This window comes from Rhea pennata, chromosome 5, assembly GCF_028389875.1.
Source record: "Rhea pennata isolate bPtePen1 chromosome 5, bPtePen1.pri, whole genome shotgun sequence".
Lineage (NCBI taxonomy): Eukaryota > Metazoa > Chordata > Aves > Rheiformes > Rheidae > Rhea > Rhea pennata.
The window spans coordinates 65,713,189-65,731,401 of NC_084667.1; the positions used below are offsets into that span (position 1 = coordinate 65,713,189).

Genomic DNA, 18,213 nt, shown 5'->3' on the forward strand with positions numbered 1-18,213 from the left:
AGAGGCCATAGGAAGGAAGTGTCAGTGTCACTACAAGCAGTTTTACAGCACAATTATTTGAATTATTTAGGGTTAAATTAAAAGTGCATGAGATAAATAGTTATTACTGCAATTAACATTAAAAAAAGAGTGGGTCACTGGCCCAGAAAACTCAACAGTAGCTACCAAAAGATGAACAACTTTTGTAAACCTTACTGCTAACATCTGCTGGGTACAGCTGAAAAAGGGTGGGGAGGGGGTCACAGTTAAGGATGCAGCAGCAGCAGCGTGACTTCTGGAAGCCACAGGAGTAAATAGGCAGCTCCAAAGCTTCCCATGCATTTCTCCTCGCCATTTCTAAAGAGGCTGATTAAGAACAGGAAGAAAGAGATGTCATTTGAACGTGAACTACGCTCAGAAACACAGCTAGCACCAGGCTGGAAAATGTTTAGCACCGCAACGCATGCGGCTTACGGTGCACAGCTTCTTCTAAGGCAAATCGTTCCGGCGTTTCAATTAAGATCCATCGCTGGCATCCAAACATCCACATTTATGGGTTTTTTCCCAACAAAAGCTCCTCTCTATCCATTAGCTATTGTCTCCCTCTAGCGCAGGCACAGCCGAAACGCGGCGCTCCGGGGCCTGCGGCGGCTCTCGCAGCACACGGAGCCCCGGCTCGCGGCTGCCGTCTCCGCCGCCGGTGGCCCCCGGTGGCCCCCGGGGCTGGCGGGGACAGACAGGCCGAGGCTCCAGCTGCAGGGAGCCGGGGCTCGCGCCAGGCTGCGCAAGCGTGACAACCATCAGCACGGCCTCTGCACTGCCCGACCGCGCTTGGGATTTTTCTCTTTTCAGTCACCGCATTTTCATCTCAGAAGATGCTCAGAGCAACGCTGACTTCTTACTGATGAAATCACCGAGCTAAAGCTGTGCAAATTTGAGAGAGAATTACTATCAGCTACATTTTAGTTCAAGGCTGGAGAGGACACTGAGACTATATATGATCTCTCAACCTCCCCACAGGTCCTGGGGAACAGTCCTAACCTCTCCTCACCCTTTAGACAGAGGATCAGAGTTTGCTCAGCTGGGGTTTTGGATGATTTTCTTACAGCTACCTTTAACACCTTTGGAAAGGCAGCCAAATGTTTGCATCTCCTAAAGCAAACCAAAAAATCCACCCTACACTGCACTGAGATTTCATAACAAAGTTCTTGCATCCTCTCCTGGGAGGATTTCTGCCAAGAGAGACCTGAATGACTCTGCAATTCCTAAACTTTCAAACTAGGCACTGCAGCAGCACCTTCATCTCTGCTCTGCAACTTTGCCCTATAGAAAAGATCAAGAGCCTGAAGAAACCACATTCACAACTCCATCCTGTACTGTCTTTGCTCCTCCAAATGCCACCCCCACAAAGGCTCTCAAGGCACCCCGAAGCATTTCTTCCATAGCCAAGGCACTGTCAGCACTTGCAAAACAATCCTTTTGAAGGAAAAGGGGCATCGTCTTACCTGGAGACCTCAGTTTTCATTCAGGTTTGCCCATACCAAAGTTACCCAAGAAATGACCCCAACTCTAGCCATGGAGGCAGCATCAACATAGCTTCTCCTCAACCTGCTCTGCCCTTGCAGCAGCACATCTAGGAGGAGAAGGTTATCTCCAAATAGATGCAGGTTGCCCAACTTCACTTAGTATCTGTGCAACTTCCTTGTTCCCCATTTCTCCATCTTTTCCACATTCAAAAAGGCTCCTGCAAAGCAACTGTCCCAATCTGAACACAGAAGTAGTATCGAGGAAATTTGCTAGTGCCCATCACACACTTCTTAACAAGCAACACATGTGGCAAGACAGCACTCAAGAAAGTCCTGAGAACCTCTAGACCAGCTACCCAAGGGTAATGGGAAGACTGGGATCTGGAGAGCCCAAGGAGGGTGAGAAACAGTTCCCTGTGACATTTCCCTGCTGTCCAGGGCCCTTCTCCACATGGGGAAAGGAGAGGAACAAAGAACAGAGCAGAGCTCCAGCAGGAGCTGAAAGAGAGCACTGACCCAGAGGGAGGTGAGCTTCCTGCTGGCTGCACCCTGGAAAGCAACCACGACAGCCAGGAGGACAACCAAGGCCAGGAAGACACAGGTACGCTGCAGAGAAACCCCAGTGCCTTCCGCAGGCTGGACGGATCTGCACTACAAGCCCACAGGCCCCTAGCCAGCACTGTCCAAAGCACTGCAGGGTGGATACAGCAGGGAGTTCCTCACCCTGCTCCTCTGTACTGGAGAAAATCCAGCCTGCTGTCCTACACAGACACCACCACCAGCCCCTGCCTCAACAACCAAGTCTAAGTGAAATAGCTTTGAAGAAGAGAACACTTCTGGCTGGGGTGGTCATGGGGACTCTCCAGACAGGCAGGACTGGAATCAGAGCACCCAGCCCACAATGCCCAAACTAAGCTCACCTAAGCGTATGGAATAAATGGTTTCAAAACAATCAAAACTGCATGCATCTATTAAGCTGTTACCCACCAAAAGCAGATTTTTGCAGGTGGCTCACACCTGTCACAGGATACACATCCAACCATAACTTGGGCAAGTGCAGAGACCCTTCAGGGCTTGGGTTTTCTTGAAATCTAGTGTAGGGGGTATCACTAGCACTAGAAATGCCTACTATTTCAAAGTACCTATAAAACACAGGCTAAAGGCATTTGAGTTTTACTCAGTGAAATACCATCTCCAAGGAGTACAATAGTTTACCGACCACAGTTGAAGTTTCAGCAAAATGCAGCTGTTGTAAAGAACCACAATTTTTCTGCCCCTGTTCTGAGCCATTTCTCAGCTCACCACAGGATTGGCATCAGGAAATTACTGAGTCCATGTACGGAAGAAACTTCTTGGACTTCTGTCTGGTCAACAGGGCTGGGTGCTAAAAGGACAAAAGAAAAAAAATCCCACATAGGTAGAGGTGTGATAAGCTCAGGCTGAGCAATTTGAACCATTTTTAACCTCTACAATTAATTAACTGTGGCCCCCAACTGTTTTGTTGCTTTCTCTTGGATAATCACATCCTAAAGTATTATCAAAAACTCAGCAAGAACATCTCACTTTGTCTAAGGTCCTAACACAGAACTGGAGAAGTCCTTTAACATGCACATTTACAAACCCAAAGCAGGGAAAGGCCAACACATCCCCCTGCTTTGTCCCATCACAGACACCTTGCCCAGGTTTGCTCCCAGCAAGCACCCAGTACCAACAAAGCATCCAAAAATCCCCACACGCACCTTCCACTGCAGACTCCATCCAGGAGGCAGGTCCAAGGGCGAGCAGAGATAACCTGTATGCTGACAACAGCCAGATGGGTTTAATCTGACGCTTCCACAAGTGCTGGCTTAAAAGCTTTGAGGACTCTATGGCAAACTGCTTTATACTCGCTGATTTTGCCAAAGAAAATACATGACGCAGAACCACAAAGAGTTTGCATGACGGTTTGCTGCTGCTGTTTTGTTTTCTTTTTAAACCTTAGCACCCTTTCTCTACAGACTTCAGACCAAGACTTCCTCCGAGGTGCCCGAGCGTGCCTCTTTCCAAGCTCGTGCCTTCTCTGCCTCAGCCTCTGCCCGGAGACACGTATGCTGAGCACGGCTTGACACTTGTTTCAGGGAGGGGAAAAGTGGAAATCTCACCTGAGGAGTCCTCACAAACTTCAATTAAAAGAACAGAGCAGAAACACTTTGAATAATAGCATCCCTTTATTTGCTGACACCATTACAAAAACTGATTACATTAGCAACCAAAAAAAAAAAAAAAAAAAAAAAGTGTTTACTTGAGGTTGAAGTCAGAGGCAGCTAATCCCAAAATGTATTTAAGTAAAACAGTGTACAACATCAGTATTAAAATGTTATATTTCATTGGTGACTTTACCACATTGGAGTTTTCTGAACAAGTTTTATTGAGCAAAATAAAAGATTATATGTTTACTGTCTCTCCAGGAATGTAAAGGTCTAATTACCCAAACAGTTTTTTTTTCTTTTTATTATAAAACTAAACTCTGGAGGTGTCTACAGAGTTGGTTTTTTTTCTTTAAATCAGTAGTCTAACAAGGATTAGAAAAGACAAAACTCTGTTCAGTGTTTCTGACGAAGTAGAAAGGGTGAAAACATAAATAAGGCTTTAATTTGGCAAAATATAATACAATGCCTTCTGCTATCCTCAAATTAACGATTCCCCTGTGACTTCATTCTGCAAGAGAAACACAAAACGTCACATAAGCCGAGCAGTTTCTGAAGAGCAGTGCTCAAGCAAATCCGTCCAGAGCCAGCACGTTGGTTCAGCAGCTCATCTCAGCAGCTTCGTTAGCCTCGGTGCCGGGACGAAGCCCAGAGGGACGAGCAGGGAGGCGGAGGCCTATCCGACAGGAGGCTAAAGGCTACAGCCTTCCCGAGGCGGAGGCCAAGACACGGGTGGCCCCGTCCTCCCACGTGCATGAAGAGCAGCACCAAGCCCTTCTCACGGGACCGTCCTCACCCCACCGTGAGCACCCTGCTGCTAGCCTGCAAGAGGAGCTCTGCTACCTACAGTGTGCTATAGAGGCAGCAGCGGGAAAAACTCCTAAACTGGGGCAAAAACCCCCACGTATCCAACCCCAGTAAACAGAGTTCTGGCACTGTTTGTAACAGCAAGATTTGCAGCCAAGCCTTTGCTGCCTCTCCTGCTGAACAGTTCACAACTCGCCTTCAGACCCATCTTACAGCTCATCTAGGTGGGGCTTTGTGAGAAACTTCTGGTGTCTCCAGTTTATCCAACTGCCGGTTAACTCTGAGTCACTTCAGAAGTTAACAGCACGATGTAGTGAACCACAAAAGCCCACGTTTCAAAGCTGGCCGTATATTAAATAAAAGCCTTGTTCGTGTACCTATAATTGGATCAAGAGCTCAGGCCAAATTGATGCTTTAAATATTCACATCCCCATGACCACAGCAAGCCGCCACGACAAACTCGGGGAAAGCCCAGTGGGTTACTTAATATTCTCTGTCCCAAAGCAACTGGAGCACAAAAGCACAGGCATTTTGCCCATGTAACTGGCAAGAGGAAAACAAGGCACGGGCACTGTGTGAAGAAAACCTAGAAAATCTGAGTGAAAAAGCGAGCAGAAAGAAGCAGAGATAAAAAGAATTTCATCTCCACACAGCCAGGGACACAAGGAAGAGAGATTGGGCCCAGCTAAGTGAAGCAAATATTCAGAGAGAAACATCTCTGGTGCTCGCTGGAAGCTTTTGATCAATTCCACATAGAAATTTTCAGATTTCAACATCTGATGTGTTAAATCTGAACAGGGTCCCCACCCATCCCTCCTAACAAACCCACCCACTCAGCGAGGCAGCCCACGGCCATTCCTACCTACTAGCTGATAGTGTTCTCGTCCCTTTGACAGCATTTGGCTTACTGACACAAGCAGCTTCTTGAGATGACCTACATCCTGGTTAAGATTCACTGCCACATTTAGTCTTTTATCAGTCAATTCCTAGAAGGAGAAAAAAAAAAGTCATTAAAAACTCATTTACTATCTAATTATCAAGCAAGTCTAGAAATAGATTCTCCATATAAAATTACAGCTTCTTGCACAGATGGGAACAATTCTTGTAAAACACAGGGTTATAGCCACATTTAAAGAGAACGCTGTTCAAAGTCAAGAAGCCATTTCCTGCGCCAAGGAATTACCTGCACATGTTGAACACCGGCAAGAGCATCACTGCCCCCCAGTCTCCTTGCTCAGAGCTCGAGCTCATAACCACAGCTCACCTGGCCTCAGAAGGTTTCAAAGTATTACTATGTATCCCCACAAACCTTACTAAAAACCCACACTGACCAGAGAGCATGCTTAATTTAACAGGCCTGCAAAGCACAGCAACAGTGTGCCCCGGAGGAAGGATGACTCCTGACACCCTGCAGCTGCAACAAGGCTGCAGCACCACCAACGACTTGGCCTGTTCACAGAGCTGTGCAGGACCCAACAGGCAGCTTGGAGGGTAAGCGAATGTTTTTCTTCCGACAGATGTGCCAGTACTACACACGTGCACCACTAGCTGGAGTCAGCAGAAGAGATGGCTGGCTGGCGTCTGTAAGGATTTTTTGCCCCATGCCCTATCGAGCAGCTGGAAGCCTAACAAGGCACCGATGTCTCTCAATAGGTCTGTCGTGCTCCATTGCATCAAGTCCTCAGCAGTACATAATGTTCCATCCCAAGCATAAGGCAACTCCAGCTGTGAATCCTGACACCACCTTTCAAAGCAGCCCGAGAACAGCACTACTCACCACCCGCCCTGCAGCACCAGCACGCCTGCTCCAGGTCAGGGCATCTGCGTGCAGGCTGCTGCCGCCTGCCAGCTCCCCCAAGGGCTCCTGCTCTAAGCCCCAGTAAAATCCCTTTTTCCCGAGAGTACAGTGACACATGAACTTGCATAAAAAGACTTCAAAGTAATTTAAGCACCAATTGACATTGAGAACTAGAAAAGAAAGCTCAAAAGAGTCAGAAAATTAGTTTCTTGCTGTGAAATCAAAACACTGATTTCCTTTTAGAAAAACACAGAAACAAAATACTTTTTCCAGAGTTCAACAGTTCTGTATGAACAGGGACGTGTTACAACCCCAAAAAGACTCCTCAGCCTTCCCTGCCCTCCTTTCTTGCCAAGTTAACAGTAACATAATCCGTTTTACTACCTTTACCAATTACTTCCTTTACAGACATAAAGGACTCCACATCCAAAACATGCATTACTATTCCTTATTCAATTCATAAGGCAGACACGCAGATATACCTAATAAAACCTCCCTTGCAAGAATTCATCTGCTAAAAATAAGCAAAGTGACCTTGGTGGCCGTGATACAGAACTACTCAATTCTCCACGTGGACACCGAGAGGCGATCACAAGCACTCAGCATCAGCCAACCCGCTCCAACTGAAAGCAGTTTTCACAATTAACTTTGGTGGCAACAGAATTAGACTGATGCATCATACTGTTGCAAATCTCTCCCTAGAGTTTAAGGAAAATTAGGGCGAGTTCAGAGAAGGCGACCTGCAGACCGCCCAGCCGGCTAGCGCTGCGGCCAGACCTGCCTGTAACGCAGGGAGGGCAGTAAATCAGGCTCAGCCAGCTGCACCGTTACAAGCGTTATTCCGGGCTCAGGCAAGAGAGCAAAGCAATCCCCAGCAAAGCTCTACTTGAGCGTAAGCGGCAAGCATCTTCCCTACCGTAAAAATCATCGGGAATCTGTACAGGAGTAGCTTTAACCTGCTTCACCCATATTAAAGTAGAAAATCAAGCACAACTCCGTGCAGACCGAGAATTCACTTACAGATCTCAAGCGGACAGATGCAAGTAGAAAGGCAAATCCAATGAGCATCCGAGCAAACGAATGAATCACGGCACTGACCAGTACTGCTGGAGATGGGAGAGCGTGTGCATCACCTTCAAAACCATCACAAGCAGAAGCAGCCTTTCAACTCCCTCTCAGCCCTCCCGTCCGGAAAGAGCTCTCCTCGCCCTTATTTAGCTCTCTGCTTCCTCTCCTGGATTTTATGGCTTGACCACCATTGATCAAATCATAAACGTATGTTCAACTCTCTTGGGGGCCAAATCCTACCCAGGTAAGGATGGATTTGGGCTCAACACCACCCCACCCGAACCACAGGCTCTCTGCAGCTAGGGGAAGGACATGTCTCGGGATAGACAGAGCCCAGGGCAGGGAGGGAGAGAGGGAGAACGAGGAGCAGCAAACACCCTCTCAGAGGCCCTGGCAGCCAAGATTTTGGGGCCGGTGAAGCCACTTTTGCCCTCTGTGGTTAAGCTTCCCAAAAAGCTTATCCCACAGATCCCACAGAATCCCACAGACAACTAGAGCTGTGGGTACTTCTGCAATTCGGATCTCCCTCCGGACAGGCACGGAGCCGCCACGTTCATCTCCAGCAGGCTTTACGCAAGGCACTTTGTTTGCAGTGACGGAGTGTTTTATATAGGGATTTGGGGAAAGAAAGCATCAGACTGCATGTAAGTCTCAAAATAAGTTTACTGCCTAGGAAAGCTGCTGAATATAAATGACTTCCTTAAAGCACGCTAAAAGGCACCTTCAGTATCATCTAATTCCATAAGCGATAAGGAAGCTGATTAGAAAACCCAAACGATCCATTTTTAAGCAGAGAAAAGCACTCTAAAGAAAACACACAGAATGTGTTTGAGGGTTTTTGCAAGCATCATTCCTCAGTTTTGTGGGTCGGCTCCCATACCCAGAAGGAACAAATATGCTCATTTACAAGCAAGCGTTTTCAGATCCTCTTTAAAAAGAGCAGAAGAGACTGTTGCTAGGTAAAAGTGGCTGGAAGACTTTCTTTTTTTAATCTGAGAGCTATTTTAAGCTGGGTTTTTTAGGCTTCTGGGGAGACAGCTCTTTAAAAAAAGGAAAAGGAGGAAGCAAAAAGGGAAAATGACAAAGAACGTTCTAATTTTAGTCTCTGGCAACAGCTATCTATTTAAAGCAATGTTTAGACAATTAACATTTTCTACTAAGGAAGATTTAATTACAGGTTTATTGGGACTCTATTTTTCCCCGGTCCTCTTAAGAAAAGAGGAACTGACGTTCTGGAGGAAGCCTGGTCGGGGTTCCAACATGCCCATGCAGCCACAGCAGAGCAATACATACATCCAAGGGGTCGTGCAAGCTGTTATAGCTAAAGCAATTAAACCAGAGTAACATCCTCAGGCCACAGCAGGGCACATCTAAGGACACCTGGCTTAGGAGTGCTCGCCAGGTGTTGCTAGCCAGGAAGCGCCACGGCCAACAGTATAGGAACAACTTCGGTAAACGACTACCATCCAGCGCGAGCAGGCAGCTTGTAGGACCACGCTCCTACCGTCTGCAATCCAGCAGTTGCTGTGGAACATCGCCAAATTTTCTACCATGTGTCTGCAGACTCAGCCAGCGTGTTAATGTGAGCCTACACTGCTATCATGTTTGTGGAGCTTAAGAGATGCATCCAGCACGTGTTTGCAAGGAACATTCATCCCAAGAGGCGGAGCAAACTCCAAGAAAAGGGCAAACGGGCAGCACGAGGGGCCTCTCCCTGGTCAGCTCTGCCCCAGGTCCAGTCAAGGTGGGAGAGCACCTCAAAGCCTCTTCAAGCCTGCCCTTTCTACTCTCTGTTCAATCCCCAGCATCAAACCAAAACAGAAGTCATCACAAGGGCATAGCAGAGGGTAAACAGGTTGGCTTTATGAGGGCTCTTCCTCTCCCATCTGCTGCAGCAGGGACTCAGAGCACCCAAGTGTCACTCACCATCACCAGCCGGCCTCTGCTGGCAGCACAAGGGAGGGCTCAGCAAATTGGATATCCTCTCCAGGAAACCTGCTCACAGAGTTGAAACATGAGTGGTCTCAGAGGCCCACCTGCAGCTCCAGCTCTTTGCAAGGTTAGCCCACAACGCAACAGCCAAATAGCACCCCTGACTGATCATGCTGCAGAAAAGCCATTTCATTTCTGCTAATAACTACAAAGGCAAAGGCTTTTCTACAGTGCTCCTTGGAGAACTCCAAGCCTCCTCTTGCAGCTGATGAAGCTACTTATTTTTAGCAGCTAAAAGGAGTCAATATAAATTATTTGTCCTACAAGCAAGTGCTCCTCTCCCCCTCAGACTACAACATTTCCTTCCACTCTATCCATCAGAAGAAAACGGGTAATGAGTTTCACTGACACCACTGAGCTGTATCAAACGTACTGGGAAGATACCCGTTTTAGCCTTCTACTTCTCAGCTGCCTTCTGGAAAGCTATTTTGAACCTGATGTCAAAGCTCTTGTTTCCAGAGATGGGGAAGCCCAGTTTTTGAACCCAGGGCTCAGCGTCTCATACAGGTGGTGCCTTTTTAGGGCCTACACTCGAACTGGCTACACAAGCAGTTGAGCAGTCATTCATGCAAGCAGTAAGCCACAGGCTTCGCAGGTGAGCTACCTGCAAAGATGAAAGCAGACCATGCCAGATAGAGTCCACCTGACTCCAAATCCCACAAGTGCAACCCCATTACCAGAGGATATAAAAAACTCCCTTGGTCTGGAGAGCCAGTTACCCACAGCACAAGGCACTACTCACATTTGTTGCTTGCTAAAGCTCAGACTAGTATGATTTTGCTGCTGGAGCAAGTCAAGGTCAGCACAAATTCTTAGGAGCCAGAGTCAGCTGAAGTTGAATTCTGCCACCTACCTATAGCTAACAACAAGTTCTTGTCCACACTGCAGAGGATCAGAAGATTCAACATTTTGACAACAGACTGCATGACCTACAATACCAAGGCACTCCAAGACAGCCACCTTCCTCTGGCATTAGACAGCAAGTGCCAGCCCAACACTTTAAGCTCATTTAATAGTCAGTAGACTTATTTTTAGCCTCCTTTAACAAGCAAACAAGTTTGGGGCTCTTCCCCACACTCCCCACTTTTGCCTAAACCAAACCAACAACCCTTTGGAAACCCAAGCGTCATGTACAGAATCCCTTCCCCTCCTCCTTGCAAACTTGAGACATGGGACAGATGTCATGATCCAGAACTCCCAATGCTTGAAAGAACATCAGTATCCCAAGGATACAGCTCCTAAATACCACACAGACAAGTTGTAAATTACGAAACTTTATCAAGCCCTAATTTACCATCAGTAGCACACATCTTGTTCCTTCGCTAGAGCTCATTTCCCAAAGTTCGTAATTCGCATGAGACTTGCATTGCCCCTAGGGATGGACTCAAAGGAAATACTCACCGACTCTGTGCAAACATCGCTGTTCTCAATAACATTGGGATCCCCAGCAGCTTTTCCAATTTCTCTCTCAAGAGATGCCAAAGACTCCTGGGCCTGTAGGGGGAACACAGAGGAGGCAACAACTAGCAAAGGCTGAAAAGCAAACCCCTGTCTCTCCACGAGCACTAGAGGCACAGGTAACCACTGTTCTGGAGGAAATCTGCTTTATGCTAGACTCACTTAGGGGACCAACACATTTTCTGAGATTGACATGTCTCCTTATAATCAGCATCTTGCATCTCGGTCTGCCTGCATTTGAAAGTAATTCTGTGGGGATGCTTTAATAGTGTCACATCAAGTTATTAGGCAAAAATTGCACAGCAACATTTTTTTTTTAAGATAGTGTAGCACAGGCAGGTCCTCCAAAATCCTGATCGTAGATCTGCATGAACCAGAGACATCAGCATATCTCACTTCAGAGCAGCTGGAGGCTGACATAAGAGTAAGTGTTGTAAACACCTTATCTCAACAGGTCTCCTTTCATCTTTTCTCTGTGCTTATGTGGCCATTTGTCCCTGTCCCAGGACAAAGGCTGCCTCCTACCCCAACCACAGCTCTCCCTCAGCATCCATTCCTTCCAGTCCTGCAGAAACCCAGCCTGATGTCCTTCCCTCCTTTCCTTCCACCACCTTTCCTTCCTGAGCTACGTAGCCGAATTTCTGGCTCAGCTTCTGCTTTTGATGAAAGCTGTTCAGCCTTGGGGATCACCTCTCAGAAGGAGCTGTGGGGTAGATGCTTGCCAGTTTGACCAGATCAACCCTTGCTTTGCCTCTCTCCTCTGCCTTCGGTCAAGGCATGTGCTATTGCTCTCTAAGCCCTTTTCAGCTATTCTCGCCTTCCTTAAGGGGAGGCTCACCATCCATCCTTCATCGTTTACTTCATGTCCTCTGCCCACCCCCAAACTAGCTTTGTACATGTTCCAGGTATCTAAGAGTCGCTGTTAAAACCAAAGTACTAGCAACTCATCTTACTAAAACTAACCCAACTAAACTCATCCTTCACATGTTGCTTCCAGGCTTTGTATGCAACACAACCAAGAAAACAGCATCACAGAAGGAACAAGGAGGCATCATATGACCTGGAGCCAGGCTGCAGCTACTCTGCAGGTTATTCTTGTCTATCTTTATCAGTCCTCCCGTGAGAGGTTTGCTTCACTGAGACATCTCATGCTTTAAGTTTTCCCTTTAAGCAGCCACTGAGGAACAGCAGAGGTAACCCACTTGCCTGTCTCATTAAGGCTGTGTAGAGCTAACTGTAGAGACTTGCAGTGTCCTAGGTTACAGCCAGTTTGTAACCACTTGCAAAGAGGTTGTCAGCTTGTAACCAACTTGCAACCATTGATTCAAGACTGGATTTAAATGCTCCAGTATGCGTTGACATGGGGACTGAGAGATGCAGGTGTTTCTGTTCAGTTGGGAGGGGGTTCTTTTGGTTTTTTTTGTTTTTTTTCAAAAAACGATCCATCAGCCCCAAATCATCACTTATTCCCATTGGCAGAAAATTATCTTGAACAAGAGATGCTTTCAAGAAGGATAATTAAACAGAGCTGTTTGTTGCATTTTATCATTTCAGCAGACACACAGGTATTTTGCATCAGCTCTTACACCCAGTCCCCCACCTGGGGAACCACTAAGTGGAGCAAAAACCCCATAGGGCTGGCAGTCGGCTCAAACTGCTGGAACCACATTCTCCAGCACTGCTGAACTACAACTCATGACAGCTTCTACAATACTTAAATCTATGACTGTTAAAAAACAGTGCTTACCTTGGGCAAGTCACCAGCTACCTTCTGCCTCTCATTTTGATCAATTTTGAGTTTTGATAGTGTTTCATTTAACTGCGTTTTCAGCTGCAAAATAGTAAGCAAGAAAATGAGTTTCCCCCCTACTTTAATCCATCTCCCTTGGGGATTAACCCAGTGCACACTGACTGCAGAGGCAGTACGATTACTAACAATTACACACATTGGATTAGTCAACATGTATGATGAGGTTTACAAGGACAGTCAAGGAAGACAGACTCCATCTGTAAAGATAAATGTAAAGAATGGAAATTACAGAAAAAAGACAAGGTTAGCATCAACTTGATTACAAGTGGTTTCAACTTTTAAATTATATTGCCAAAAAGAACATTAGCAATACTGAATATCCTTAAGCTTCTCTAGCTTTCCTATCACCAGTCAGTCCAGACTTCAACTTAATTCACAATAAATGTGCAAAAATGTAAACTGTCATCTTCCCAGTTCGGGCTAAATAGTCACTTTACTGCTGAACAGACTAAAAACTCTACTTGTCATCTTAATAAAGCACCACTTACTACAACAGTGTTGACTTAACCAGTCTGTTAGTGTCACGTCAAGGAATGAATCATTGACAGGGGTATATTAAATTGTTGATTGTGCTTAGACTCAATCCAAAAAGTGAAATTATTTCAGTCAATAGAGATAAATCCTGGCTGCCCTTAAAATACAGCCTTCCAAAGAAAGGATATAAACATTTTTTTAAGAATATTTCCATTGCTCTTCAACACAGCACAGACAACCAGCCACACCACTTAAGGCACAAGCCTCAAACAGGAAAGTTAACACGAAGCTTGAGTGCCAATTTTGTTGGATTTGTGACTCTGAAGTGCACTGTGCTGATGTTCACTATTCCTGCTGTCAATCTTCTCAGGAACCAGCAGGAGATTAAAGAAGTGAACAATAGGCTACTCAGACCACTGAATTCTAATTCCAAACCCCTGCACTATATTTGTCTCGGACTTGGAAGGTTTCCCCCCCTCTGCAGCACCTGGACTAGCACGTGCCATTTTTATACAGTTCGAGGAAGCACTGATGGGCTCCTCTGCAGCTTCATCTTCTCTCCTGAGTTCACCTTACAAATTAGTGGGAAGTTTTGAAATCCCATCATTTCTCTTCCTCAGCCTCCTGCCTATTACAAAAACACTAATGTAAACTGGACAGCCTTCCCAAGGTGTTTGCCTGAAGCCTGTTTACCACTTCCTCATGCTTCGACCAGCACAGCATCAGACTGCAGAGTCAAGCTGCCCTGCTAGGGAGCTCAGCTTTTTAAGCTTTTGTTGTTACGGATATAATAGATTGTTGCCTCTTATATTCAAGAGGTTGGTGTTTGTTGATTAACTCTAAGATACGTGTTCAATTCCCATTTCCCTTGCTTTCAAAACAAGAGGCTTCAGTTGCTGAGGTAGGACACTAATCAATGCAATACTAAGCTTGCCAAGTATACTAAAAAAAACCAGTAACAATCTACTTAAGTTTAAATCAACTATTTTAACAGAGTTATATTAGTGGTGGTACCCTGGCAAGACCAGCAGTAACAGGTTGGCCCATCAGCTACTCTCAGATCCACCAGCAAAGCCATGGTGGCAGAAAATCTTCTCCGATTATGCCTCAAAAGCATAAAGAAAGCTCAGTTCAAACACAAGCAGAGGGAAGATCAGCCTGCTCCGACAGCCTCATAAAAACCATGTTACTAAAACAGATAAGAATTGAAAGGACTCAGACTGTAAAATCATGCATCTTTGGGGCTGTAGGTCTGGCATCACTTAATTCAATTCCTTCTTGAGAAACTTGCTTTAGGAACACTAAATGCCAGAAAGCATATGCAGCCAAAATACACCCTACACAGTGCAAGCCACAACCCAGAACAGTTGTTCTGCCGCATCAGGGCACTGGGCACTCAGCGGCTGGACACTCGGAACAAACCTAACATTGTTTTGGCCAATTTCTGTACATACAAAAGACCACAGAAGAGGTTCTCCACTGTCAGGCTTACATGGACACCACAGTTGTATCCTCCAAAGCTTTGGAAGACAACCAAAGGATAATCCTCAAATTACACTGATGAGAGCACAACTTCTATTACTCCAAAGACATTATATTTGCAGCTACATGTGTCTACACTGTGTGAAACATTGATTCTCAAGAAGTTTTAGGTATGAAAGTCCTAGAGACTTTGGAAAAAGTCTCAAGAACCAGACATGCTATTGTTAGGAGCAGAGAGAGACAAACTGTAAAAGTCAGACCACATAAATGATTGCAATGGACAAAAATATCAAGCTGAAGAGGTTAGCAGAACAGACAGGATTTGGAATAAGTCTCCGCTTCGTAAGTATGCTGGGAGCCTGGTTTGTGCCCAGCGGAGAACAAGCTTCTTACCAAATTTAACTCTTCATTCTGTCTTACTGCTTCAGAATATGAATCATCAAGTTTTTTCTGCAATTCAGTCAACAGATCTTTGAGCTGAAATGAAGTTTAAAGTTTTAGGATTTGTCTCCTTAGGATGCCCACTTTTCTCCAGTTATTAGTGTGTTGCTTTACCCTGAGGTCACAAGCATACAAATTCCTCAGCCACAGAGGCTAAGCACTTAATTAGTTTGTCAGCTGACTGGTAACCAAACAAAAGAAAAAAGACAGTTTGGTCAATTATGTTTACCTCTCTGACTTCTGAAACATAAGTAGATCGTTCTATTTCTGCCTTTTCTAGTTCACTTTCCAAATGTTCTCTCTCTTTTTTAAGCTAGAAATAGAAAAACAGAGTTAAAACAGACATTTTCAAAGTCTTTACCTTACAGTATTGTTTCTTAATTTATTATTAGCTGCAAGTTTCTATCAAACACTCCATGACATTTAGAGAGCATTTCAAACCTGGTGATTGCACGATGCACATATTTAAATTGTTCCACTTCAAAAGTAACTTGAAAAGAATCAGGCCCAAGACCATCAAAAAGCAGATACAAAGTAAACTGCTTGGCTCCCAAACAAATGGCCTCACTTCCCAGAGCCTCAGCCTCCAGCGGACAAGTAGTGAAGTGTTAAAAAATAAAAACAGAAAGAAAGGACACTTCCTAGGGCTCAACTTTATCCATCTGCTTCTTGAAAAACACCAACCAGAAATTCCCAATTAAACTACAACACAAGCTGCACTACATGCAAGAGAGAGGTCCCACCATGTTTAAATTTAGAACACAAGCTTAAATCATGTTTTAAAGTTTCAAAGGGAAGAAACATCTGCACGTACAGTTTCAACTTCTTTGATTTCTTCCTTTAACCTCTCCACCTCATGCTCCAAAGGAACAACCGAAGAGCGTAACTGCAGATTTCAAGAAAGATAAATACATCACTTAGTAAGATTGTTCTAAGGCAAACTCTCCATATGCATTTATTTCTATGGTTCAAAAACATTATGGATGATGAAATCATGGTGATTGCAAATAAGACACTCGAATAATTCAGTATATTGAGTATCCATCATAACATACTCATACCTGTTCTGTCTTTCCCCCAACATAAGAAGTCCTCTAACAGATATTTGGAGCCAGATGACAAGTATTTGAGGTACAAGGACTAAGCCACTTGTCTGTGACTCGCAGTAAGGTAGGATCCTTTAGAGTCACTTCACAGTGAAGAACGTTTGCATTCATGAACTATACCTAGACCCAGCATATTTAGCCACATTGGAGATGGCCTAGGCATAGCAGATGGTAGCATACCTACAGTAAGAGCTGACAGCCTGTTACAAGCACCTCAAAACAAAAGGTTTTTAATTCATCTACATGTTTGTTTCAGGCTCCTAGTCTGGCACTCAAAGTTGCAATGTTAAATGCAACTTTAACAAATGATTTTTTTTGAAAGAAATTTCTTGACCTACTTTATACTGGGAAAGAAACATAAAAGGCTTTTCTCCTGCCACTTTTGCTAACAACACAGCCTTCCCAAAAAGAAAATCTCTGGGCAATTTCAAGTGTAATTAGTTGACCATAATGGATTTTAAGCTCCATTTTAACATCTTCAAAAAACTGCTTATGGTTGTAGGATATTTAAACCTTAGTGCGAAGTCTATCTTTTCACAAAATGACTTTTCAGAAGAGGTGACTGACAAATACAGCTTGAGCTGCCAGAACCAGAAACATTCATATTTCTGGGCACATTAATGGACAATGAGTATTTTCCCCAAATCTTGGGCTTCTATCCCACCTGGCATTACTGTTACTATGCATTATTTGGCCGTTTCCTGCATCATCTGCAAAGGAGCATGCTAAGGACTTAATAAACCAGTCATAGACCTCGCAGCCATGCTGTTTGTTCTTACTGCTCTGAAGACAGCAACCAGAATTACTCACAAATCCAAAAATACCAACAATTCCCCCACTTCTTAGGGTTTTTAACATAAAGATGTCTCTCAAAAATAAATAAATAGAAACTAAACGTGGCAGTAGAAGTCTTACTGTAACAAAAAGGGGTATAATACCCTTTGCTGACTTCACCTTTTTCATCTGCTAGCCTCTGCGGCAGTCAAACACCTTTGACTTGAAGTGGAAATTGCCCAGCCATTCCAAAAGCTAGATCTTCAGAAATACCTGCTTAAGTTCCTTTTGTGATTCTTCAACTTTTATTTTCCATTTACTCTCTTCCTCTTCCACGCTCCTCTGTAGCCTTTGTAAAATCCCTTCCTAAGGAGAGGATGCAGTTTAAACACTTAGAGAGGAGAAAAAAAAAAAAAAAAAGACAGCTTGCAACTTCACAAGGTACAAGTGACCACACGTGCCGCTTACCGTCTCTGCCAGAACCGACTTGTATTTCTCACAGTCCAGTTGCAACAGCATGTTCATTCCCTCAGCCTCCTTCAACTTCTGCTCCATAGCCTGCCAAAGGAGAAAGGAGACCAGCAAAATTAAGTCTCAGCTGCAGGCTTGAGCTCTGCTCTTCAGCATATTGTCACAAGCAAGCTGTTATTTACGTCAGCAGATCAGTCTCTCCACCCTGCGCAAACACACCAATATCAAGTGCAACTTTTCACTACCCAGTCACAGCCGTCACGCAAGTTACTGCAGTAACTTACTGAGTTGCTTGAAAACATATTTATTTGGAAAGGAACCAAAGATCTTTATTTCATTGACGTTTTCACAACTCCACAAGGTCCTTTCAGGAGTTTCAAATACATTCCTTACAAGATGTAAATATTTATAAAACAGTTCTCTTGCCACCTGTTCACTCATTTGAGCCTCACAATCCAGAGCACAATTTGCAAGATCTATAGCGTGAAATATGCCATGCACAAGGAAGCTGTCCGCTGCTTCTGCTTACCTTGATCTCCTCAGATCCTGAGGCCCCTTGCAGATATTCTTTAGCCATCTTTTCAAATCCACATATCCATTCGCTATGACTCTGTTGGGAAATACACTCTGTTAGAGCTACAAGCAACCTTAATAAATTTATCTTGAGGACATCTGTCTTCCAACCACAGGATTATGGAAGAGTGTTCCAGCACTCGAATTCCCATGAGTTCATGTACAGCCCAACAGGAGCTTTTCATCTAGGACGGCACACAGCTGAGCCAAGCTGACAGTCCACGGGCAGCAATCCAGGAATACAAATTACAGGAGAGAGACAGCTCAT

The 18,213-nt window shown here is 44.8% G+C and overlaps 1 protein-coding gene across 10 annotated transcripts in view; it reads right to left on the bottom strand.

Moving 5' to 3' along the window:
* Positions 1–3,693: 3,693 nt before the first annotated feature.
* KTN1 (kinectin 1) overlaps positions 3,694–18,213 on the bottom strand; it is a 76,403-nt gene continuing 61,883 nt past the window's right edge. For 6 of the 10 annotated variants that reach the window (XM_062577552.1, XM_062577557.1, XM_062577560.1 and 3 more), the window contains 10 exons: positions 17,902–17,982; positions 17,370–17,459; positions 17,175–17,267; positions 15,836–15,907; positions 15,251–15,334; positions 14,974–15,057; positions 12,562–12,645; positions 10,758–10,850; positions 5,361–5,484; positions 3,694–4,202 (listed from right to left, as the gene is read on the bottom strand). In XM_062577552.1, the coding sequence (XP_062433536.1) occupies positions 4,198–4,202; positions 5,361–5,484; positions 10,758–10,850; positions 12,562–12,645; positions 14,974–15,057; positions 15,251–15,334; positions 15,836–15,907; positions 17,175–17,267; positions 17,370–17,459; positions 17,902–17,982 (810 nt within the window). In that variant the 3' untranslated portion in view covers positions 3,694–4,197. The remainder of the gene's footprint in view (positions 4,203–5,360; positions 5,485–10,757; positions 10,851–12,561; positions 12,646–14,973; positions 15,058–15,250; positions 15,335–15,835; positions 15,908–17,174; positions 17,268–17,369; positions 17,460–17,901; positions 17,983–18,213) is intronic. The other 4 variants (XM_062577561.1, XM_062577559.1, XM_062577558.1 and 1 more) reach the window with 1 other exon arrangement.